Raw genomic sequence first — 15,971 nt, forward strand, 5'->3', positions numbered from 1 at the left:
AAGCCTAAGAACTAGGGTAGCACTGATATAAACCCCAGACCAGGGGCAGGAAAAGATGAGATGAAACGCAAATTCTAGCTCAAGCAATGAGGCACAAAAGAGGGTGAATTCCTCCTCAACAGATTGGATGGTGTGTACCTACAATGGGGCGGGCTGTCTACTTTACTGGTCTACCAGTTCAAATGCTAATCTTACCTGGAGCCAAGCTCACAGACACAGCCAGACATAGTATTTTCAACCTAGACACTCAGTGGCCAGTCAAGCTGACACATAAAATTAGCCATCACAGGTTCCAAGCTAGGAAGTAGTGAAGCTAAGCTAAAATCCAGGCTTTCTAAAATGCGTAATCTGACAGTAGTTAGTTGAACAAACTTCCTTGGCTCACAAAAATCAAACTGAAAAGGAAGCATCTTGGCAAAGGAAGAAAGCAATATACATTTATTCATTCACTGATACCCCAAATAAGTAGAAAAAAGCATCCTGCTTTCAACAGCACATGGCCCTCAGTTATTATTTAGTGGTTGTAGATTACTATCTATCACAGTCATACTTTATTGATAGGGCTATAAACTTTTTAGTTATAAAGAGAAAATCCATATCTAAAAATTTTTATTTTAAAAAATAATTTCATTTTGCTCAGTGGAAAGAAAACATTAGAACCTTTGTCCGTTAAATCTGGTGCGCTGCCTGCTTTTGTAAATAAAGTTTTATTAGAACACAACCACACCATTCTTTTATTATTGTCTGTGGCTGTTTTTGTGCCACAACTGTAGAGCTAAATAGTTCCAAGAAAGGCCTTATGGCTCACACCAAGTCTGAAATATTTATGACCTGGTCCTTTACGGGAAAAGTTTGCCAAACTCTGATGTAAATCTTTCCTCTTTCCCTTCCTCTACTGCAAAAGGAAATAACTAGTGGGAAAAGACATAGCCCAGATTCTCTTATGGCAAGAAGAGGAAATAATATATTTTCTCCCTAGACTTTGCAGGTGATACTTCTGAGTCCCTGCCAGCCTCATGCATTCTGAAGGGCCTAGGAATCATAAGCATTTCTGGCTCTTCATTAGCACAGCCTTCCTGCCACTGCTCTCGGAATAGAAGCAGAAACATCAGAGTATACAGAAACAACTAAACTTTACATTGAGGAGGATGGTAGGGCTTGTTTAGTCCATCCCTGTCGCTTTTCTGATGGAAAAGCTGAGATATATTTCCATTTTAAGATAAAGGATGGACGCCCATGAAAACCCAAGATTTGGAACAAAATAGTCAACTATTAACCACTTTCATTTTTTTTTCCCATCACCACTTAATATGTATTAGTTTCAGTTATGCACCTGAAACAATAACAACAGAATTAAAGTAGACATCTCTAGAATTGTCAGTGAAGGATATAATGTTAAATTAGATACAGTCACATTCTGTCTCACTTTTTATGTTTGTGGCTTTTTTTGTTTTTTTCCATTGGAGTATAATTGCCTTACAATATTATATTAATTTCAGGTGTACAACATAGTCAATATTTTTATTCACTGCAAAATGATCACCATGTATGTTTAGTTACCATTTGTCACCATACAATTATTACAGTATTATCAACTATATTCCAAATGTTGTACATTACATCCATGGTTTATTCATTTCATAACTGCAAGTTTATACCCCTTAACCTCCCTCACCTGTTTCACTCATTACCCCAATTCCTCCCCTCTGACAAACCACTAGTTTTTTTCTCTATATCTGGGTCTATTTCTGCATTTTTTATTACTTTTAGATTCCAACTATAAATGAAATTTTACAATACTTATCTTTCTCCATCTCACTTATTTCACTTAGTGTAATACCTTGTAGGTCCATCCATTTAGTCAGAGTGGCAAGAATGCACTCCTTTTATGGCTGAATAATACTTCATTGTATATGTATTTGCTGTTGTTGTCATTGTTCAGTCACTACGTCATGTGCAACTCTTTGCAACTCCATGGACTGCATCATGCCAGGCTTCCCTATCCTTCACTGTCTCCCGGAGTTTGCTCAAACTCATGTCCATCGTGTCGGTGATGCCAGCCAACCACCTCATCCTCTGTCGCCCCCTTCTCCTCCTGCCCCCAATCTTTCCCAGCATCAGAGTCTTTTCCAATGAGTCAGCTCATCCCATCAGGTGGCCAGTTAGCTACCCTGAATTTTGCAGTGACTGCTGGTCCACTGGCAGGGCCAGATCCCAGCAAGACTGACTGTGGGGACCGGGGAACCCAGGTTCGGCTCTGGCCTGCTAGTAGGCAGGTAAGCCCCCAGTGCTAATAGGCTGGAAGAAAAACTCCAACAGGTGCTTGCCTGCATCAGTGTCCTTATGGTAAAATAAGCTTCCCAGAATGGCTGCTTGCAGCATCTGTGTCACCAGGGGAGTCCCAGTTGCCTCTCTAGGCATCGCTCTGCGATCAGCAAGGAGGTATGACTTAGGCTTCTTTCAGATTACTGCCTCTGAATGTGGACTCAGAGCTTGTGAGATATTCTACAGTCCCTTTTACACTCCCTTTAAGAGTGGAGTCTCTGTTTACTACAGTCCTCTGGCTCTCTTGTGCCTAAGCCCCACTGGCTTTAAATGTTAGGTGTTCTGGGGGTCCTGTCTTTCCAGTGCAAGGTCCCTGAGATTGGGAGCCCAACGTGGGATTCAGAACCTCGGCAGTTGTGATCGTCTTCCTGTTTGTTGGCCGTCTAACAAACAGGGGTGTGGGTCTTGACTAAACCGTGTCTCTGCCCCTCCTACCCGTCTTGTGGTTTTTTTCTTTATATCTTTATCTGTGGGAAATCTTTTCTGCCAGTCTTCAGGTGGTTCTTGTGGAGAGTTGCTGTGTAAACAGCTATAATTTTGGTGTGCCCGTGGGGAAGGTGAACTCAGGGGTCTTCCTGCTCCACCATTTTGACCACACTCACCTCAGTTTTGTTTATCATATACGTGGAATCACCAACTTCAATGCTTTGTAAACAAAAAATATTCTTGATGTTTACTTACATAGAAACAGGAAGAGAAAGCAGACATGTTTACTTACTTAGCAGCCCCAGAGGAGTGTCTATAGTTTTTACAACTGATTGCAAATATATTTTTAGAGGTGGGCATGTTCTGTATAGTCTGTCCACTACTTTCCAACTTTGCTCCATAAACTCTTTTTGTTTTGTTCCATAAACTCTTCAGCAGCTCCACTCATTATAATGCTGGCTTTCAACTTCCTTTCAACCTGGGCCACCAAGAGCCGCAAGAGCCATTGTAGGCCAGTCCCAAAAGAAAAAGCTATCGTCCTTACCCCTTGGGCAGTTACTTACATGTGCAGTGGTTTCAAAGTTTATGGTTATTACTCTCTGGAAACATCTGTCTGCTGGGTTTAGTTTTTCCTGATGTTGTCCTACATCATAAAGTCTACTGCCAAGGGTACTTAACTTGCAAAGATTTTGTTTTCTGCTAGTTTAGTCACTCTACTACTTTATTTCTGTAGGCCAAGTAGACTAGAGAAAATCAGTAGCAATTCCTCACTCCATGGCCCCCACAGAATAACCTGGCTCCACTGGTTGAAAGTTTTTATTCTGCAAAGCTTAATACTCTCATTTCATGGGAAGTGATGGGTCCTCTTGGCTTATGTGTACCAAAGAGTTGCACTGAGATTTCCCGTGTAATGTGATTGCTCTCAGGAAACCTTTCAAGGAAAGTCTATTTTTAAAGTAAGTGGATCATATGGGTCTAATCAGTTGAAAGAAACCAAATTCATAATTGATTTTTTATTATCAAATATAGTACTTTAAAATAGCTTTTTGCTTGCAGGGAAAAATAACTTTAAAGCCTATTTTTATCCCCTTTTACTTTGTTCCCAGTAAAAATATTTAAGTTACTTCAGAATTTCTGTTATTCATTTTCAGATAATGTAATGGCTATTATCATATATTCATAGAAAATTGCAATCATTAAGTTATTATTTGCCTAATAAATTGACCATTTCTTTTATGGAAAAATCATTCAGGCCAGACAACTATTGTCAAACATCTTTTAACATATGTTTTCAACCTTTGCCATAGCTCACTTTCTTGCATAAACAGACCTTTTGAAACAAAGCATGGAAAATTTAATTCACATGGGTGCATATTATCAAAACTATTAGTCTGGATTATTTTCCATGGTGTCAGCACCAAAGTTACCTCTTGAAAAGATGCCTTTGAAAGCAGAATTCACATAGATTGTACAACGTTGTCTCTTTCTCAAGCTTTGCAAACAACTTTTACTTCATTCACAACTGTAATTAGCATGTTATTCTTCTAAGGCCCCTTCAACGGCATGTGGCCTGTTCATCAGCATGGCAACCTGGCCTGTAGTTCTTGGAGCTCATTTTAAGGGTGAATCTCTGTCTAGTCCATTCCACCAAAGTTCCTTCCCACATACAGACAGCAGCCCAGCAGCTTCTCAGGGCTGCCACCCATTAATTTAGGGCAGCCTGGAGTCCTTTCCAGAAGCTGGAATAATGAGCGACTCGACACTGGGGTCCAGCTGTCCATGGCTGTTGTGTGTCAGGAAGGCACTAGACTAGTGCGCCTGGGGAAGGTGGTCACATTGCCATTCAGGTGGGCTCGCCTAGACACAGCAAGAGGTGACCTGAGCCCCTCAGGCCCCCCTGGGCATGGCTCCATGTGAGACATTTTCAGATGCCTTCCTTTATAAGCAGGAGTTTTAGATAATCAGTCACTTTAATTCTTTTCATGGTTTTATCCTTGTTAAAACTGTTAGAAATTGTGTAGCAATTGTGTGTCAATGGGATGCTCAGTTGGCTTTTTTTTTCTTTTTTCTTTTTTTCATTTATTTTTATTAGTTGAAGGCTAATTACTTTACAATATTGTAGTGGTTTCTGCCATACATTGACATGAATCAGCCATGGATTTACATGTGTTCCCCATCCCGATCAGTTGGCATTTTTAATTCAATTTGGTATTTATATATTTGGTTGTTAGGTTAAAATGCACAAACTCTGAGTTTGATGCGGCCTCGGTTAGTCTTTAAAACAGTTCCAGGGGAGAGGCAGTGAGGTGTATGGAGGGGGCGCTGGGCGGGGACCAGCTGCCACGTGACTGAGTGACTCAGAAGCAGCACCAAGCGGAAGGATGTAGTTCCGTTATTACTCCCATTATTACATTACACACGATGTTGTGCAGAAAATAGAACGGAAACAGACCTGCCCAGAGGGTCTCTCTTGGGAAATGGCGGAATTAATGTTCCGGTGGGGACCTTAAAACCCCAACAAAAGAGTTTGGCTGTGACAGCGAGAGAAAGGAACCGTACCTTTTAAGACGGGAAATTGGCGTGATAAAAGCAGGCCTGCGACAAGCTGAATTCCAAGTGCACCACTGCTTGGGCTTGATGGGTCAGGGCTATGACTTGTGAAATTCAAATGTTAACCTTCTTATTAGGACCTTCTTGGGCACTCGGTCAAACTTCGTCCTCCCCTGCTTGTGTAGGGGTTTCCCACATCCTTAGTAGTTATCACTCTCTAACATTATATACGTTTTATTTGTTGACACTGTTTGCAACCCGGTTATCCTACGACAAAGAGTTTTGTTGATTTTATTCACCGTTGTGCCGTCAGCACCAAGAGCTGCCTGGCACATGGCAGATTCTGAGTAATGTGTATTGTATGAGTAGATGAATTTACTAGTACCTGCACCTGACCTGACTCTAGTTACTGGTTACTGGTTAGTAGCAAATCAGAGAGAGAAGGTTCCTGCCTTCGTGGAGCTTACTTTCTCGCAGAAGAGACTAAAATAAACAAGCAAATAAGAATTCCAGTGGATGGTATTTGCAGAGGAAAATGTAACAGGGAAACTATCAAATATCAAATAGAACGTCCTCCTGTTTCATGCATTAATATATGACAGTAGGAAGACTGGTTTTGTTTTTTATTTTAAATTCATTGTTTCTTAACTGTCTACACTGGTTTTCAGTCTCAGTAGTGTCTCCTGGAAAGGACTCAGAAACAGAGCTTGCCAAGGCAAGGACCTGACTGATGGGTTTCTAAATTGCAGCCTCGGGCCCTTTAGGAAACAGTGTTCTGTTCCCTCTGAAAACAAGCAGGGTGCATTTGGGGATTCTTAGAGTAGGGAGTTGGTATTTCATGTTAGGAATAAATGAATCACGATTAACATAATAAAATGTAAAAGCAGTAAATGTAAGCTTTTCAGAAATTTAAGTGAGGGAAATTTAGATTTAGTTTACATTAAGTTAAATTTGAACCAGTGGTGTCATTTGCTTCTTTAAAAAGAGTACAACTTTAGGCTGCATTAATATTTCTACTTCACGGAAAGAGAAGTTACAGACAAAATCATATCTTTATGAAGTATACCCCCAGATACCCTGCATCATCCAGAAAGTACTTGAGGCTGCTAACAAAACACGTATGGTGTAAGTAGATAAAAATAAGCGAAGGTCTGTGTTCCCACTAAACTGAAGGCCCTCTTAAGCACGGACCATACCAAAGTTCTCAGTAACAGTAAATATCCAGTGACTGAAGTAATACAGTAAAGATAAGACAATGATAGGATAATTTAAAGAAGTCAGGAGTGACATTAATCTTTAAACATTTGCCAGAGGATCTGTGCCATTATTACCGACTCACAAATTCACCGCCAAGCTTCCTAGCAGGCAAGGCACGGAGACAAATACGTTAAAAGATCACTGCCTTCATAAAGTAAAACCTCAGCATTTTCCCCAGAAGCAATAGATGGTTTAGCTCATGGGATTTCACTTGTCTTCAAAACATAAGCCTTACAGAGTTTTCTTACAAACCTGTGGCTCACCTCTGCAGACCTCTCACCAGGTACATGTGCTCACAAGAGGTGGAGCACCTGTCCTGCCTGAATTTCCCCTTCTTTTCTTCAACAATGTTACAAAATGCTTAACAGTGTCTTGCTGAAATCAAGACTTGTTGTCTGTATTCTATGCCTCTAATACAACAAATCAGGAAACATATAAAAATAGGAGATAAGCTTAGATTAGTGTTTCTTACTGGTTGGTGAAACTGTGCTGCTTTCTAGTAATCATGGTTGTTCTTTTGAAGTTATTAAAATCATTTGCTGATTTTCTATCTGGGACCTTTCTAGGAGTTGTGATTGAGCTTATCAGTGTATGAAGTCTAGCGTCCATTACTTTACTCTTTTTTTTTTTGACACTCAGAATATTTTCATCTCTCTGGTCATTTGACATCTATTACGTTTTCCCAAGATTTATTAACATTTATTAAAAAAAGTTTTTCAGCTTCATGCAAAAAACCTTATAACATAATAAATCTGGACCCAGGAACATAAATCATTAAAAATGGCTAACCATTTGTCCATCATTTATTTTGCAAGAAAATTTTTCTTGTAATGAAATCCTGAGAGAAATGTCTTATATGATACTTCATCAAACAAATACAAGGTGAAGTATAGAGAACTCTTAAATATATGGTGAATTGGTTAAATGCTTTTTACTCCTCAAGAAAATAGCAAAAAAAAAAAAAGGCAAACATAGTTTTGTGAAGATAGTTCTGTGAGCAATCAAGGTAGTGAGGTCCACAGACACAGGTTGTCAGTGGTCAGGATTGCTCCACCTCCTGGTTTGTGGCCGGAGAAATACAGAAACAGTGAACAAATGCGTATCTTTGTGACAGTCCTCTTTGAAAGCAAACTTTTGCTGATAGTTGGGCAGTGGAAAGTTTGGATTTGGATTCCCTGGCAAGAACCGACAGTGCAGATACTTCACGCTGATGACTAAAAGGCTCCATCTTTTGCTGAGACTGGAGGATGATGACGGGCCTGAGTCTAACTCAGGGATGCAGGAACATACTGGGTGTGCTTTTAAACAGCCGTGACCAGGAGAGAGGCGGATCTTGATGCTAGTTCGTAGGCAAGGCGGACAAAGGAGTGCTCTGGGTGTGTGTGATCTGAAGACTGATAGGGAGTCATGGTAAAACCCACTTCCAGGGGCTGATGAACTGACATGGAGGCAGGAACACACGTCCTCAGGGTCCAGACCCTGCAGAGGACCAGTGGGGAGAGGCCCTGAACGAGGAGAACTGACTCCTTCAGGAGTGTCTGTCACAGTCCTGGGCAGCTCAGTGCTGAGGGGCCCTGCACCCTGGACCCTCTGCATGGTAACACAGTTGTCCACCAGTGAATGATGCCGTTAGAACAGTCCCTGTCAAGAGAGGGAGCACAGTCAGAAGCCCTTCTTGCCGCTGGGATTCCCCACTCCTGGGGGCAAAGCAGGCCTGTGGCCTCTGAGGGGAGGCTCTTGAACTGCCGCTGGGTTTTCTTTCTCATTATCACTCATGGGCATCAGTATGGTCTCTGCAGAAACACACTGTGCAAGCTGAGACCTCCCCTCCCAGCACCCTCCGACCTCCTTTTCATACCACACACGTGTCAGTCAGTTCAGTTGCTCAATCACGTCCAGCTCTTTGCGACCCCATGGACTGCAGCACACCAGGCCTCCCTGTGCATCACCAACTCCCGGAGTTTACTCAAACTCATGTCCATTGGGTCGGTGATGCCATCCAGCTATCTCATCCTCTGTCCTCCCCTTCTCCTCCCGCTTTCAATCTTTCCTAGCATCAGCGTCTTTTCAGATGAGTCAGCTCTTCCCATCAGGTGGCCAAAGTGTTAGAGTTTCAGCTTCACCATCAGTCCTTCAAATGCATATTCAAGACTGATCTCCTTTAGGATGGACTGATGGATCTCCTTGCAGTCCAAGGGACTCTCAAGAGTCTTCTCCAGCACCACAGTTCAAAAGCATTGATTCTTCAGCACTCAGCTTTCTTTATAGTCCAACTCTCACATCCATACATGACCACTGGGAAAACCATAGCTTTGACTAGACACACATGTAAAAGGCAGCATTTCTCTTTCTAATTATGTTAGTTGATGACCTTAGGTTTTTAGCTTCACAGAGATTACAATGATAGTATTTATTGATTAGGGTCTTTATTAGTATTTGGGGCTCATAGCACTTGAAAAGCAGTTATCATACAGTGTTCTCAATCAAATATTCCAAACCACCTTTAAAGACACCAAAAATGTATTTAATTTCCATTGCTTTGCAATGGAAGCTAGGGCATGTGGTGGATAGATTTCATGTGCAAAATGCCCTTTTATGGAAAAATTATACAAGAAGGACATTTTGCAAAGTGCCAACTATAGAAATAAAGGCAAATTTAGGATGCCAAAAGAAAAAAAACTGGGCTCCAGTTTCCTTAGGCAGATTTCTCAGATTTCTTTCCAGATTTCTCAGGCAGCACTTCCTCAGGCAATTGCGGTGGCAGCTGGCAGGTCGTCTCTGGTCACTGATGCCGGCGCGTGCACTGCGGTCCTCGTGATTCACTGTGCACCGTGAGGTCTTTCCTCAGATATACACTCTACTAAAGCAGTACTGAGAAATTCACGAGAAGTCAGAGGCAGGGTTGAATTTCCTTCAGAAGTTTCTTCTTAAGAACTGTGTTCTTTGAAAACTTGGTATCTACTTCCTGTTGTCATTCTTTAACTCCGCAGTTGCCATCCCTTTCAGACATTTGCGATCACCCCTACCCCAGAACTTTCCTAAATAGTTGACTCACATGGACAGTTAGGCGTGGAAAGCATATTGTCCCCAAAAATCCTTGCCAAGAGCACCTTGTAGGTGGGAGTGTGCAGTCACTGCACCCACAGAAGCCCGTAAGTCTGCCTGCCGACGGGGCTCAGCTCCCTCAGAGTGCGTGGTCTCCATCAGCCCCTCTTCTCCACCGCTTTGCTCACCGTGGCTCCTGGGGGGCTGAGGTGTGTGTTTGTGTGAACGATGTTGTGTAACTTGCTTTATTTTCCCATCACTTTAATTCTTCCCAAATGAACCCCTGCTCAAAGCATGGACTGGCTTCTCAAGTCACAGACATCATCTGTTCCACAAGCACCCACAGTATTTCCAAGTGGACCCTTCTCCCAAAGTCAGAGGAGCCTGGTGGGTTATAGTCCACGGGACGGTGAAGAGTCAGACATGACTAAGGCACTGAGCATGCACACACCAAAGTAAATCTGACCAACTGGCTCTGAATTAGCCCACAAAAGCTGATGGTGGTTTTCTGGGATAAACATAGAGGCCTTTCAACTGACAATATTTTGTGTCATAAATGCCCTTCTTTTCCTCTTATAATTATCTCTGCGTTCTAAAGGACAGAAAGTCCACATCAAAGTGAATTTCCTCAGAAACAAGATATAAATGGTTGCTTCAGGCAAAGTAAAAGCCAATAGTTGTTACAGAATGATTTTCTAGGAATACAGATTTTATGATATTGCAGGATTAATTATAAGAGAAAGAATATTCATGTTTTTTCAAAATTATTTTAAAACCTACCTGTAGGGGGAAAATAAACAAATTAGGACTAAATACATGAAAATAAATATCTAAAATGCTCTAGGATTAAAAAAAAAAAAGAAACATTACCTGAGTAAGTTGGTGACCCATGCCTAACAGGTCATTTTCCAGACCCTAGCGCTTGACTCATCTCCTACCATAGGCTTCTAATTTTTCTGTGCCATGAACCTTCAGCAGTTTGGTAAGGTCTGTGAGCTTTTCCTCAGAATAATGTTTTAAGTGCATAAAATACAGGTGATTACAAAAGAAAAAAATTAAATTTGGAATGCTATTATTAAAATATTAAAGTTTCTGATAGAATTATACATATGCTTCTTTATTGATGAGTTAAAAAAAATTCTCAGCAATGGGCCTAATAACTACTGTAATCTTGAAATAGTGATGAGGCAAAAATCAACATTTAAGATGAAACACAAGTGGTTTATCTACAACTGTAGAATGGGCTTTGAAAATATCTGTGGTTTCTATGAGTGACAGAGTCATGAGTCTGACATGCTGATATCATCATGGTTTTTAGTCCTAATAATACCATCATGGTTTTTTGCCATGACTCGTGACAAAGATATAATTTTTCCCATCCGCATTCACCCCTCCCCGGAATTCTACCTACAGACCCCTTGGGGGCTTGTCTACCATAGATAAGCACGCCCCATGTCCAGTGACTCTTGCCCCTGCTCCCACTTCTATTCAGCCTGCAGAGACGCCGAGTAGGGTTGTTGTCAGATCGCACACGGGTGTGTGGGACCTTCAGGAGCAGAGGGGTCAACAGAGCCACACTCAGACCCAGAAGTGCAACTGTCCCCTCGGGGGTGATGCTGCCAGTCCAGTGCTTCTCCAGCCAAAGACTCTGTCTCTGGCGGCCACCCAGAGCCACTTCACAGCAGCGTGTGTCTGTTGCTCCCATGATGTCACTCTCCAAGATCAGGAAGTGTCCCCAACTGGCCTGCATGCCGTTTAAACCTTCAGTGCTCATTCTGCACTTTCTGTTCATTTGCTTCCTCCTGGAGGAGGGCACTCCTGTATCTCAGCCAGACGTTGTGCCCAAGATTCAAACCCACAGTTCCATGTGGGTGTCCAAGACTGGGGTTGTCTTCTCCTCAGAATCTGGTTTTCCTCCTCACTCTCCTGACTTTTCCCCTCCTGCCTTGTTAAGAGCATCGCCAGTAAGTGCAGATGGAGACCTCAGATTTCTCAGCGCCCCCACCCCCTTCCCAAACTCTACCTGCAAGGCCCAGAGTTACCAAGTGAGGGAGCTGCTGCTTTCACAACATCCCTCCAGGCTGCCTCGTTTCTGCCAGCAAGCTCTCAGCCTAACCTGAGTCACCATACTCCTGACCCTATTTCTCAGAGATGTCTCTAACCCTTCTCAGAGATGTCCTAACACGCATGGCTGCTGACTTGATCTTCCCAGAGGGCACCTCTGATGAGATGAGCTTCCTGTTCAGAAACATTGAACGGCCTCCACTGTCTGCTGAACTAAAGACAGACCCTGGAGTATTATCCATCATGGCCCCAGACTCCCAATTCAGTCACCTGTCCCATCCATGCTACATACAGTTAAACTCAGTAACTTGTTCCATGCAACAGGGAGCAGATACTTTATCTCATCCACTTTCTGGCTCGTTGCCTCTCTCCTACTGTGCCCTCCTTCTGGAATGTGTTTCTCCAGAAACTTCTCTTGTCAAAGCCCCACTTTTCCTTCAAAGACCAGCTCCAGCCACACCTACTTTTGGAGACTTTCTTGATGTGCTTCCACAACTCCCAACTGAACAGAACACCCCCCCACCAACTTTCAGGCTCTGTGAGATTTCTCCTAGCGTGTATCTGTCTCTACCTTCATGATGACTACTTTGTGTGTTCACTGTACTCACCACACTGCTCATTAAGGATAGGGTCTACTTTGGTTTATTCCCATCTGTCAGTTATGCTTGGCATGGTGTCTTTCACGGAGGGTACTCAGTACATGTTTTCAATGGAGCCGAGGTGATTCCTATGTTAAAAAAAAAAAAAAAAAATGAAGTTTCAGAAATGACCTGCTTTACACTTTTCGTGAACCACCAAAGAATAAGCTAGCTAGGAGGGGTTCAATAACTCTACCCTGTTGGTTAATTAGTGAGTTTTGGTGATGCTTGTATCTGGCCTTCACCCACACAGTTGAATGGCCTAGCTCGTCCCTTTCCCCACCGCACAACCATAGTGCAGACCAACCCTCCTGGGCCTTCAAGGCTCGTCTCAGTCCTTACTTGCTCCAAAACATCTTCCCAAACCCCAGGTCTGACTTTGTAGGTGTGCCGCCTGTGCAGTCTCATGGAGCCCAGAACCTTGAAGGGCGCCACGCTTGGTGTCACGCTCCCCTGTCATTGCCTTGAAATTCTTCATAATCTTTTAACAAAGGGTCCCCGCATTTTCACTTTGCACCAACTCCACAAACTAAGTAACCAGTCCCGTGTGATTCCTCCTCTCCCGTTTGCTCCTGTCATCCCCTGCATCTTCCCTGTCTTTGCACTCATCACTCAGAATTTTCATTTACTTTTTACATCCGTTTGCTACCCTGTATGCCTCAACAAATCATGAACTCTGCAAAGGCAAGAAAAGAAAGTCTTGTTTATTGTTATATCCCTGTGACTCAGCCTAGTATCATATGCTTAATCAGTATTTGCTGATTGGACAAGTGGATGAATGGTTGAAGGAAGGAAGGAATTTGGGAATTAATAAAAGTATGTGTTCATCCATAGCCTCTTGGGCAGCCAGAGCGGTGGAGGTCTTCGGTTTTCTGTCTTCAGCTGGGCTCCCATAGAAATAACCAATTTCTAGTACAGAAGCTACTCTTGTTAGAAAGGAGGGTAAGATTAGCTCAAGAGAGAAAACGGGCAAAGTAGAGACAAGAAGGAAAAAGATTAAGCAGCACCCAGCTGCTAATGAAGGAGGCCCTAGCAAAAGGGCTCGTGACGTAGGTCTGTTTTGAAAATACACATGGGAGTCATGAAGCCACTCTTGAGATGCTCTTAGAGGAGATGGTGTCTTAGTGACTGAGTCATCCCCGCCTTGCTTCTCTGCATGTTTTCTGCTCACCCTGGACTCGGGAGGCTTCTATAGATGGCAGTCACTCGCCAGAGGGAAACATCTGTAGCTGTCTGTATTTGATGCCATATCATCCTCCCAACTACTTTAGTGATCCGTGGGTTTCACTTTCACTCATGAAAGATGAGTACTTCGAGGTGTAGATGTGCTGGAATTTGATTTCTAGTTTACAATCCCCGGTCTGTTAGGGCCAATTTAAAGTAGAATTGAAAGAATCCTGAATCACGAAGTACATGAGTCAAAAGTATGAGTGGTTATTAACTCAGATACCAAGTTTTCTCCCTAGTAGTGTCCTTCCCTGAAGTCCTTCTTGAAGGCTTCTGCTATTCAGAATGGTAACTACTTCCGTCTCAGCAGGAAGAGGGAGAGAGAAGTCCCCCTGCTAACTCCAAGAGTCTTGCCAAACCGTCACTGCTATCCTCCCTGCCCCTCAGCAACACTGCATGGTGACTCCAGGACAGACAAGTGCTCGAACCCTCTTCCTGCTAAATAGCCTGGGATGAGTCACAAAGTGTTCCTAATTCTCAGTTTTCATGTCTACAAAACAGGAACAATGAGATTTCTACTCCACAAATTTGAGAGGATAATGTGGGAAATGCATGTGAAAGGGACTTAGCACAGTGTCTTGCTTATAGGAAACCCTCTGAATGTGAGTAATTGTCAGCAGACCCACTTCACTTATGCCCCGAAATGGATGTATGGAAATAAGGAATGCTTGGTATCAATCAGGAGTCAGCAAATTTTCCTCTAAAGGCTAGAGAGTAAATATTCCAGCCTTGTGCTTAGAACACAAATCTCAGTTCTTCAGTTTTGCGTGAATGCAGCCATAGGCAATACACAAGTGAATGAGTGTGGCTGTGTGCCAATAAAACTTTATTTACAAAAACAGGCATTAGGGGCCAGATTTGTCCCCTGTCCATAAGTCACCAACCCCTGGCTTTGAACTCTTGGGAGCCCCAGTCAAGTGTAATAGAAAGACATGCAGACTTGTCAGGGGAAGTCAAGAGGGGGTATTTTATGTTATCATTGCCTCATAAGTAGAAGGTGATACTTGGAAGCAGTTTTAATTTTGTTTCTCCACCACAATAAATTACAAGGAAAATCAGCATCCTTGCAGTCTCTTATAATACTGTTAAAAGATACAGGTCAGACAATGTTTTCTGAAAACCACAATTTGGCAATATAGCTATGTACAATCAAATCATTTTCAAAGTGAAAAAATATGACTTAGAGCAAGTAGCTCACCTATTGGGATTTTTTTTTTTTTTTTAATTTCAGGATAAGTAAATTTTCAACGTTAAAATCAAGTAAATTTTCAACGTTAAAATCAAGTATTAGACGTTTACTTTGGGAACTTGGTTTCCCGCCCCCGGGCCCCAGAGGTTCAGTATTTCTAGGAATAAAAATGCCTGCAAATTGACTGGTAGCCATGCTCCCTGTCACTACAGTGCAAATGAAGCTGGGCAGGGGAACATTTCTTTAAGGGTTTGACCGGAAAGGAATGGAAAGCATGTGGGTAGCAGAAGTCACTTTCTGTTCTTATTATTAAAATAAAGAAATGACAAATGAGAATTTGGGAGCAATGTTGGACTCTAAAAAGGAGCCAATGGCTTAGTAACCACTCAGAACGCTTGACGGTTCACCAAAGCTGCCAAACGGGAGGGTGAGTCTGCTCATTTGACGGCAGAGTGGCTACAGTTCGTGCTCCAAATAGGAAAGCAAAACACAGTTCTGGGCCTTTCAGGATGTTTGCTCAGGAGAGCTCTTTGTAGGAAATTTACAGATTCCTAGCTAAGGGAGGACATTTAAGCATAGCACACAACACACACACACACACACACATACACACACACACACACACATCCTCCTCATCAATAAAGTTACAAAGGAGCCCCATGTGCATTGGACATCACATTGTATTTTGATATTTAAAATGGCTAGCTGCTTTTAGAGCTTTTACAATTTAATCAATGTCAGTTCAAATGGATCTTGTGCTTTATCCATTGGAAATAAGAAATTAAGTCTGTCATCCTAAGGCCAGGTTCTCATCAGACTTCTCTTATTTTACTGTTTTACAGTTTTCTCCTCGTCTTTGGTTGCTTGATTTTGTCAGTGTTTTCCACCATCCCTGAGCACACAAAATTGGCCTCAAGTTGCCTCTTGATTCTGGTAAGTGAAACATAAAAACAAGTATATACACAAAGTTTGCATAATATGTGAACTGTCTGTAATATTTATGCAATGCATTTGTCCCACGAAAAGTTCTCTCTAGAAAAAAAAGAGTTTCTGTGTAGTATAAAAGTCTCAAAGGTCACTGAAACATTTGCCCACTCTTTTAATCTTTAGTCAGTCCTCTAGAATACATAGAAATATTCCAGATTGCTATTATGTAGCAGTATCTTATGTGATTGTCGCCTCCTAAGTAGAAGGCAATACTTGGAAGCAGTTTTAATTATGTTTCTCCACCACAATAAATTACAAGGAGA

At 42.3% G+C, this 15,971-nt stretch overlaps 1 protein-coding gene across 5 annotated transcripts in view; it reads left to right on the forward strand.

The window, feature by feature from the left end:
• Nucleotides 1-15,971, forward strand: part of KCNQ5 (potassium voltage-gated channel subfamily Q member 5) — a 588,020-nt gene that overhangs the window by 372,263 nt on the left and 199,786 nt on the right. For all 5 annotated transcript variants that reach the window (XM_043889971.1, XM_043889972.1, XM_043889974.1 and 2 more), the window contains exon 2: nt 15,564-15,654. In XM_043889971.1, the coding sequence (XP_043745906.1) occupies nt 15,564-15,654 (91 nt within the window). The remainder of the gene's footprint in view (nt 1-15,563; nt 15,655-15,971) is intronic.

Source organism: Cervus elaphus, chromosome 28 (genome assembly GCF_910594005.1).
Source record: "Cervus elaphus chromosome 28, mCerEla1.1, whole genome shotgun sequence".
NCBI lineage: Eukaryota > Metazoa > Chordata > Mammalia > Artiodactyla > Cervidae > Cervus > Cervus elaphus.